Here is a 10,000-nt window from a genome sequence, read left to right as displayed (position 1 = left end):
AAATTGGCCTTTAGAAATAAATGTCTGGCCTGTTTAAGAGAAAAACACCTGGCAACCTTGAAGCCAGATACAACCTCCCTCCTCTTCCTTATGACCCTGTTGCCCTGAAGGACCTTAATGATGTAAAACCTGCTGAGCTGGTGAAGAACAGCAGGAGAATGGGGAGCTAGCTCCTTATTTTGCTTAGATGGGTGAGGGTAGTGAGGAGGAAGGTCAGGAGGAATTCATACTGCAGGACAATGTCCTGTATTGCTGGTGGAGAATTGCTCCAGGTTGTAGTGCCCTCCAAATTTAGGGAGGCACTAGTGCTGTTGACATGAGGGCCTATACTAATAATTATATACTTCTACTAAGTAAAGGTGGTGCCCAAAAGAAATACAGTTGTAAAATCAGCTGCTGCATATTGGTATAATAAAACTACAATAATAAGTGAAGTGGATTACCTATGATGCTGGGGTGGTTGTTGGGCCGGCTCAGGACTTGTGAGGTGAAGGGAGGTCACGTGGCCAGAAAGGTAAAAGGCTCGTGATGTCCTGGGAACCCACCCAGCCGTGAAGCAGGCTGGAGCACCGCGGAGACAAAGGAGTGAGGGTTGACCTCACTCCCATGTGGTGATAGCTGAGGTGGCCAGAGGCTGACGTCAGGCCCAAGGGGAAAGGGTGAGGTTGGCTAGGGCCATCAAGTCCCAAGGGGAAAGGCATGCCATGGAATGTGTGTGGCAAGGGTGTGGGCATGTGTTCCCACACCAGCACAATGATTGGCCACCCTTCTAGGGATGCCCTCATGCCTACAAAACAATGGGGTGATGTAAGCACACTGAAGCACATAATTCACATCATAAATATGCTCTTATCTTTGTAAGACACATGATGTATGCACAATAGCCAATCACAAGCCTCACAGAACAATAATGTAAGAAAAGTGAGTGCACACTGGCAAATCACAAAACTCACATAGCAGTGACATCAGAAAAGAGCACAGTGGCCAATCACAAAACTCACATAGCTGTGATGTCAACACAGCGAATCAGGCCAAGAAAACACTAGAACACAATGCAATATAGCATGAAAGGCACTAGAGGCCTAAAACAAGAGAACAAGGCTCTTCTATGCTAAATAAATTGAAAAATAACAATACACTGCAAGAATCATGATGCTGCACAAATAACATGCATGATGGAGATAAAAATCTTCAATTGTGGTGGATCGTGGCAGATTATGCACTGGAAGCCACAAACAGGAAATACCATGTGGACAGAAAACACCAAAACTTGCAGATGTGAAGGCTGATGACGTGAAATCCAAAGACCTAGAATGACAGGATCAGCAGCAAAGCAGTTGAGATGTGTTGATGACAGCTTAAAAAGTCCAGATTTGAAACAGGGATGGTGTTGGTCACAGCTTGAAGTCATACGGGAACAGGCTGGCAGGGCAGGCTTCGCAAAAGAGGCCCTAAAAGCAACTGAAGAAAGCACTGTAGACGTGTAGTAGCGTAGCAGTTTGTGTCGGTGATGGCTTAACAGAATTGTGTCGGTGATGGCTTAGCAGAATTGTGTCGGTGACAGCTTAGCAGGTAACCCAGAGGTGATGAAGGTAGCTGGAAAAGCTGGCAACAAGCAGGGCGCATGGGCAGGAGTTGAGTAGCCAAGAAAACTCCATTTTACCATGGTCACCATTTTAATGTACTAGGAAATGTAGTGCTTCTTCTACTAATTAGTACTGTGTAGGTGGTGACCAAAGAAACACAATGGCAAGTGGTGCTGTATTATATTAATAAAATAAACTGTACAGTATTAAATCAAGCTGCCCGCGTGTTACGTGTCTGCCACCAAGGCTAGGCAGACAAGGACTCCTCCATGTCTGCCAGCAAGGCAGGGCAGACATGGACTACTGATTGGGTGGTTGCTGGGCCTGCCATATATTAATAAAATTAGGCCCATTAGCTGAGCACATGGGAGTTAGAAGGACTGTGGAACAACTGTGGCAGAATTTTTGGTGGCATAGTATGGCTGGTAGTGTTGCTGATGTGATTAAGTGCTGCCACACCTGTCTGGTGGTGGACAAGCTAAACCAACTCCTGTTGGTGGTCCTTCTCCATCCCATTTCAGCTGTTGCTCCTCCCTTCTTGAGAGTACTTAGTGAAATTGAGTCCCATTCCACCATCCAGGGCAGCATTATAAGTATTTACGAATGGTGATAGATGTCATTACCTGATATCTGGAGGGTATCCCATTTAGAAGTGCTCACTCAAAGGTAGTGCTCAAGGCCTTGTTAAATTTCTTAGCCCATTTTGGATGGCCTTCAGACTAGGTGTCAATTTCACCTCCCAAGTTTACCCAGACTATGATGGAATTGGGGATTAGTCATGTAGTCTCTAGTGCATATCGCCCTTGGTTGCAGGGCACTTTGGAGAGGCACCACCAGACCTTGAAGACTGCGTTGAGGAGAAGAATGTGAATAGGAAGAATAAGAAAAAAAACAAAACAAAAAATATTTTAATATGAATAAGATTAAGAAGAATAGGAAGAATATAATAAGAATAAAATAATAAGAAGAATAAGAATAAGAAGAACAAGAAAATGTAGAATGAAAAAAAAGGAAAGAATGAGAAGAATAAGAAAGTATGAATAAGAAGAAAAGGAGTAATAATAATAATGATAAGAGGAAAAGAAGAATTATATTAATAAGAATAAGAATAAAAGTAAGAATAAGAATAAGAAAAAATAATAGGAACAATAAGAATATGAAGAATATGAATAACAAGAATAAAAATAACAGAATAACAAGAATAAGAAATAAAGAAGTACCCAAGTAAGCAAAGTCAAGCATTGGTCTTCCTACAAAAGTCCACGTCTCTCATGTAAAGTTTGAGTTGAGTGAAAAATCTTTTAAAGTCTAAAAAGGAACATCTTGATCCCTGAGTGAATTTTTTTCTGTTTTCCAAGTCTAAAAAGGAACATGTACATCTCCATCCCTGATTTTTTTTTTTTAAGTCTTAAAAGAAACATGCATATCTTGTTCTCTGATGAAAGAGAAAGCTGACATTGGTCACAATTCTTGTCGGGAGGATTTCACCATTGTGTTGTGTGATAAAAATTGCAGCCTCATTACAAAGAGATATTAGCAGATCACAGTGAGGATGCTGCTCTGCTGCTCACAACATCCTGACCGTTATGAAAGTTGTCTGTGAATGATTTAGTAAGACATGACAGCATCTGGGTGTTCTCTACAATGGAGGGGAGTGCCACTAACTTTTGATGACCTCCAAGGTGACATTTTCTGTTTCCTTCCTTGCTTGTCTCAAAAGTCTCTCTTTTCTTGGTCTTGAGAAACCTAAGTGGGAAATAAAAACAAAGTGTTAAGTAAAATACATGATATGCCATGGTATCCTTGTTAAAGATCTGCACATCAGATACTTACCCTGAAACATGTGCAGATTTCCTTCTGCCATACTGTAGCACTGGAAAGAGACTCTTATGTCACCTTTTTCCCTTGTTTCAGGCATTCCAATGTCCTTTTGCAGGAGTAGATTATCTTCCTCCTCGTGTATGAGGCACTTAAGGGATCTTAATGAATAGGTACTTGGGAAGGTCTTTGTTTGTGGCATCTCCAGATATTTCACAGAAGAAATTACCTGTTATAAGGGACATAGAGTTGCTATAAGGGACACAGAATTATCCCTGAGACCTTAATGCAGGACCTCTGCAACTATTTTGACATTTTTTTTAGGATGGTGGTTCTAGCCATGGTCGTGTATTTCCAAGTACTCCTTGTAAGCTTTAAGGGATAATTTCATTGTCTGTGCTAACCTCTAAGGACCCTGACTTTGTGGCCATGGTTTGCACACCTTCAGACACTGTCTGTTTATGAGTTTTGAATTCTTAAAGGCAATCCTGAATATATTGAGGTTTCTCTTCAGGAGATACACTTTATGCAAGTGGACATCAACCCAATTTTTTTAGGTTTGTTGCATGTAGGCCAAACTCTGTTATAGTTAATTTGTTTTCTCATTTTTTTTCCCTCTTCTTTTTCTTTTACCGGACTACTGTTTGAGGGAACCTTTTTATCTTCAGTCATTCTTTTAAATAGACCCTTGGCTTCCTCTCTTTCAGTGATGGTTAGAAACTTCTGCCACTGACTCAGATGCCAATTCAAGTTAAGAACCCTCCTGGGACACCCACTGATTGGGCACTTCCTTCTGAAGATAACAGTACTTGATGAAAAAATGAGACTGAGGATATAGGATATGATGATAATGCAATATTTGAGACCAAGTAGGTCAAAGTCAAGTAAATATGCACAACTTATGATGGAAAACTGACTTGTTTTTGCCTGGGCTGCACAATGCTTGATTTGATGTCAATTGTTAGCATTTTTCTTGGTGGTTTTTCAACAACGTCCAAAAAAGTGTTCTTTTGAATGCATTTATTCTTAATGTTCTTGAGCCTCTCCACCTCCTTTTGTGGAATATAATTTACTCATTAAAATGATCCTGATTGCATTCTAGGATTGGCACTGCAGCAAAACTCTCAGAGTTTTATAAACTGTTCATCATTGGAGAAATCTATCTTCTTCACCATAGTCACTATAGGACACTCAGTCAAAGCAGCTGACATATGACGGATGTCATTGTCAAGTTACTTGCACAGGGGAGGAACCACACTCTAAGAAAAAGAAAAGAAAAGAAAAAAAAAACAATAAGTATGGTATTATATAGCAAGGATATATATATATATATATATATATATATATATATATATATATATATATATATATATATATATATATATATATATATATACCGTATTTGACAGCATATAGGATGCATGGACATATAAGACACACCCCCATTTCAGCAGGTCAGATTCAGGAAAAAAATTTTTAGTGTATTTAAGCATATATTGTTGAAAGCAATTTAGCAGCACATTACACAAACACAAAACATTGCTGTATAAAAGCAAACTGGCAGTACAGACAAGCAACAAGCATAAACAAAATATTTCAATAGTATTGTAATTGTAAAACATTGCAAATGAAGCCAAAAAACAAAATAACATTGCAAAAACACCTTAGCTATAGCAGAAGACATTACTATGTAGCCTAGTTTTTACTGAGACTGTTTTAGACCCTCTGGCAGCCACAGTCCAGTTGGATGGTACATTAAATGAGAGTGGAATTTCGTCCATGTTCCCTATTTGGCCCAGTTCAAAACAATTTTCTTTTATTTTATAACAAACCTATGAAATTCTAATATTTTTCTTCATAATCAGCAGGCATTTGCTTTGCAATAGATGTTTTGTACACATTGATAAACCCTGCTGTTACATAAACCTGTAACACCGACTTTCTATTCCTGCAAAGTTCTGTATTCCTTGTTCTTCTATTTTCCTGGCGTCATGAATGATCATTTTGATGGAAACACTTCTTCCTGAATTTCTACCATTTATCACCCGCGTTTTTATGTCAACCTCAAGTTCTGGCTAATGTGGGGCTGGGCAACGAAGGTTATGTTTACCTTTCCTTGCGCTGTTCAGTTGGTCTTCTTGCTGACGCCAGACAATTTTTTTCCGAGGGTAGTGGCCCAAAAGCCCTTGCTGCTGCTCTGTTGCCATGCTCCTTGGCATAATCAACCACTTGTAGTTTGTAGGAGATTGTGTAGTTCGATCTTTTCCCTCCTGCTGCCATAACGGTGAGGGTCTTGGTGTTTTATGATCACTAAATGGCTGCTGGCATTAAGTCAGGGTTCTGATCAGCTGATATTTATAAACGTGCGTCACAGCCTCACAGATTGCTTTCATTTTTACGATAATTCGTTTTTAAAGTAATAATACTGGTAATAATAATAATAATACCAGCAATAAAATAATGATGCATGGAGTAAGTAGAAGTACTGATCGTAAGCTAGGTTAGTGAGCGTCAGGGAGATGATTAGCCTATGGGAGGTCTTCGCATTTTGGACCCAGGACTTTTTTTTTTTTTTTTTTTTGCCAAAAATTTGGGAAAAGGTGCGTCCTATATGCTGTCAAATACGGTGTGTGTGTGTGTGTGTGTATATATATATATATATATACATATATATATATATATATATATATATATATATATATATATATATATATATATATATATATATATATATATATATATATATATATATATATATATATATATAGACACACACACACACACCGTATTTGATAGCTCATAAGACGTACCTCTTCTCAAAAAGAAAGTCTCAGGAAATGAGCCTGCATCCTATGAGGCCAAGGTTCAGAAGTGAGGCAGTGGTTAGTGGTAGGTCTATGGCAACAGAGGCTCTAAAATCAAACCCCAGGCATAATTATCTTCGCACATGTAAACAAAGTGATGATTGGTATACCACAACACAACTCTTTCTTTCAAGGTAACAATATATAATAGGTCATACTTACCGGTAATTCACATAGAATGACACCAGTCAGGAAGAATTTGCCTAAGTGACCATGCACCACGCATTGCATGTACCAAAACAAACACGCGGTCGGTTACGCGCCGAACCCGGTGACACGGGCAAGCTTCACTGCGTTCTTTACAGTGTGATGCCGTTACGCCTTGAGGTAAGACACACTTTCATACAATTAAAATTGCACCTATCTTTTAACATTCTTATGAACAAACTTTATTACCCTGTAGTCTCTCACAGTCACTGCCGACGTCATATGCCAGGTACACGTTAACATCTCAACAGGATTGGTACGTAGGCTACTAGCAAATATCAAAGTTTTTAAATGCAAAATATTGGGATCTAATTATCATATAAATGCATGTGAGTCTTCAAATGTCAGGTGAAATTCTTAATTTCATATTCAGAGCTTAAATCCGCTCATTTATTTATTTATTTTTATTTATTTTTTTATTATTATTATTATTTATTTATTCATTTTTTCCAGTGCTAAAACTGGGTGCGTCTTATGAGCCCATGCGTCTTATGAACCATCAAATACGATATATATATATATATATATATATATATATATATATATATATATATATATATATATATATATATATATATATATATATATATATATATATATATATATATATATATATATATATATATATATATATATGCCACTATACTGCATGTTGCCATTGTGCATAATATGCATTATAAATATTATCCACTGTGGATACTGAACAATTTATGAATGGCAGTGTGATGAGTATACTGGGTGCTGCAAATAAACATTTGAAGAAATATTACAAATAATTAGCATTTTATCCCTATTGGATTAGGTTGTGTTAAGCTATGTTTCTTAGATTAGGTTTTATCAGGTCAGGTTAAATTAAGTTTAGGAAAATGGCAGCTGAGATTTTGTTTGGAAAGCCTATCACTCTTATGCTACCCGGCATCTGAGTGTTCCCATAGGTGGTGTATGAATAGTGTTTCCAGCTTCATGTTTCTAGTGAACAAATAAAATATCGTTTCGTGAAGGTGTGGGTGCAAAAAAAAAAAAAAATAATAAATAAATAAATAACAATGTATCAGTATACATGACCCACTGATTTCATGAATGAAACTATATATTTCTTATGGCAGGTTTTCATGTGCTTTGTAATATTCTAAGAGTCTACTCCTAAATCACTAGATCCCCTCCCTCTTTGCTCCTCTGTCACAGAGACGATATGAAACCACTATATTAATTATTTTTCAAGGGTTTCCACATGACTTCTCATCTCTTGAATTTTTCAGTGTCACATCACGACTGTTAAAACCAGGCTTTAGTTGAAGTTATGCAGGTTTTAAGACTATGATTCTAATAATAATTCAACAAGGATTCTGCATTATCAGTGGGGGAAAAAACAACCATAAGAACATGAGTAATCCTCTTTGGCATTTGAAAGTAGTTGTAATGAAAGAGTGTATTTAAGAATTCAAACCTTGGCTGTATGTGGTCAGAATGATATTTATATGTGTGTTTCTCTTCTTTATTGCTGCCACATAATGATTGTTCCTGGTTGCAAGGAAACAATACATCGGCATACAGGCTAAGGATATGACAAAGTAAACTGCTTACATCACAGATCACATTGAGCCTAAGCCATCCCTTGCAAAACATATACAAGCCTGTGATGTCACTTACATAACATCCTACAACTGTCACACAGGGAAGGGAAGCTTCTTGTTCTTGTTGGGGAGTTGGGGTCCTTGCAGGCTGTGATGCCACAGCCTCTAGCACCCCGAAGGTGGTGGTAGCAGGCAGATTAGCTGGTTAGATTCTGGTAAGCTGTCCAGTCTTGTGGAGAAAGTGTTTGAGTGTCTTGAAGGCCAGGCCAGGGTCTTGGGAGCCACCAAGTTGGTCTGCTAGTGATGACCTTTGGATGTGCAGTGATGCCAGTGTGGTGGGAGTGGTGGTGGGGACAGTGTAGCAGCAGGTGTTCTGGGGTATCTGGCTATGTGGGGCAGTCAGGGGTGTCCACCAAACCTGGCCTGTGCATGTGGGCATTGAGGTGGTCTGATGCATCCAAGTGTTGTGTTCTGTAAGGTGTCTGTCAGGGGTCTTTCCCAGTGTAAGTTACAGTCCTTTCATAGGTTGGTCAGGTCAGTCTGGTCTTTGGGAAAGTCTGTAAGAGAGAGATGAGAGTGGGCCTTGTTTGCCACTCTGTCAGCCACAGTGTTGCCCACAATGTTGATGTGGGAGGGAACCCACTGAAGGTGGATGTCAATGTGAGAGGTAGATATTTTGTGTAGCAGGTGGTGTATTTGGAGGCAGAGGGAGTGGTGTGACTTGGGGGCGTGGCATTGGATGAGTTGAAGGGCTGTGAGGGAATTGGTAAAAAGTGTTTTTGAACAAGGGGAGATGTGGCTGTCTGCAAATTTGAGTCCCTCCTTGATGGTGAAAAGTTCCGCTATAAGGATAGAGGCGGTGGCCAACAATCTCCAGGCAGTGGCATTGGAGAGCGAAGGTATAAAAATGGCTGCTCCGACTGAAGGAGGTCTTGCCCTGTGCTGGGCAGCCAGCCTTGGACCATGGCGTCTGTGTGTGGAGCCCTCCAGAGACTAGTGAAGAGAGAGGGAACCAAGGACTCAATGGGGAGGTTTTCTTTAAAGTGAGAAAGGAAGATAAGGTGACCTGAAGGGTAGCAAAGAAGGAGAGGGCTCTGTCCACAAGGGTAGTTTGGGCTTGATATGGTAGGGGACCATGAAGTGATTCCCTATGCTGTCAGAGGAGGAGGGAGTGGAGGGCATGGCCACTAGGGGTGGATGCAAGTTTAGTGTAGGTGCAGACAAGGAGGGTTGAGCGTCGGTGTGACAGTGAGGGTAGGGAGGATTCTGTCTGAAGGGCTGTGACTGGGGAGGGCCCAAAAGCTCTCAAAGCAATACAGAGTGCTGAATTTTTAATTGCCTCCAATTTTTGCAGTAGAGATGGTGAGGCCGCTCCATAAACCTCACATCCATGGTCCAAGCAACTGGATATAATAACAGTAAAAGTGGAAGAGAGTACGCCTGTCTGCACTCTACTTGACACCCATGACGGACTTAATGAGGTTAAGCCTCTTGAGGCATGAAGTCATCAGGTACTGTATGTGGTGGCCCCAGGTTAGGCAGGGGCCATCCAACAGTTTTGAAGGGGTCTGGGGACCCATTAATGGTGACCTCTGGGATGTTGGGAATGTGCCTTTGGGTGAAGTACAGAAGGCTAGACTTCTGGGCACTTGTCAGGGCCCAATGCACCTTCCAGGAGTGGACATCATCAAGTCCATGCTGAGTTGAGCCTCCTGGATAATGGGAGCAGAGCAAAGCAGGGAAGTGTCATCAGCATATAGGAGTGCCTGTGTGAATGGCAAGGAGAGAAAGTCGGAAAGTAAGACACTGAAGAAGAGAGGACTGAGAGGAGAACCCTGTAGTACAGAACCTCTGGTGACAGGGTAATGCCTAGAGTAGGTATTACCTATCACCAGAGAGAAGAACCTGTAAGACAGGAAGGACTTGACCCAATTATGGGGTGACCCTCTGA

General features: G+C 40.2%; 2 protein-coding genes across 7 annotated transcripts in view; one reads left to right on the top strand and one right to left on the bottom strand.

Annotated features, from left to right (window-relative positions):
- Positions 1-10,000, top strand: part of LOC135091636 (transient receptor potential cation channel subfamily A member 1-like) — a 76,423-nt gene that overhangs the window by 3,114 nt on the left and 63,309 nt on the right. The window lies entirely within an intron of this gene.
- LOC135091633 (uncharacterized) lies at positions 443-6,887 on the bottom strand. 2 transcript variants are annotated; one of them, XM_063989410.1, is made up of 4 exons: positions 6,431-6,887; positions 3,420-4,663; positions 3,252-3,332; positions 443-787 (listed from the first exon to the last, which is right to left on the bottom strand). In XM_063989410.1, exons 2-4 carry the CDS (start codon positions 3,604-3,606, stop codon positions 474-476), a joined length of 582 nt encoding a protein of 193 aa, XP_063845480.1. In that variant the 5' UTR covers positions 3,607-4,663; positions 6,431-6,887; the 3' UTR covers positions 443-473. The 2 variants fall into 2 exon arrangements, 1 of the variants encoding a protein (XP_063845480.1); XR_010262580.1 differs by lacking the exons at positions 443-787; positions 3,420-4,663 and having other exon boundaries at positions 1,750-3,332.

The sequence above is a fragment of the Scylla paramamosain genome, chromosome 38 (genome assembly GCF_035594125.1).
Source record: "Scylla paramamosain isolate STU-SP2022 chromosome 38, ASM3559412v1, whole genome shotgun sequence".
Lineage (NCBI taxonomy): Eukaryota > Metazoa > Arthropoda > Malacostraca > Decapoda > Portunidae > Scylla > Scylla paramamosain.
Note: the sequence above shows the minus strand (reverse complement) of the source record. Positions and strands in the feature narration are given on the sequence as shown.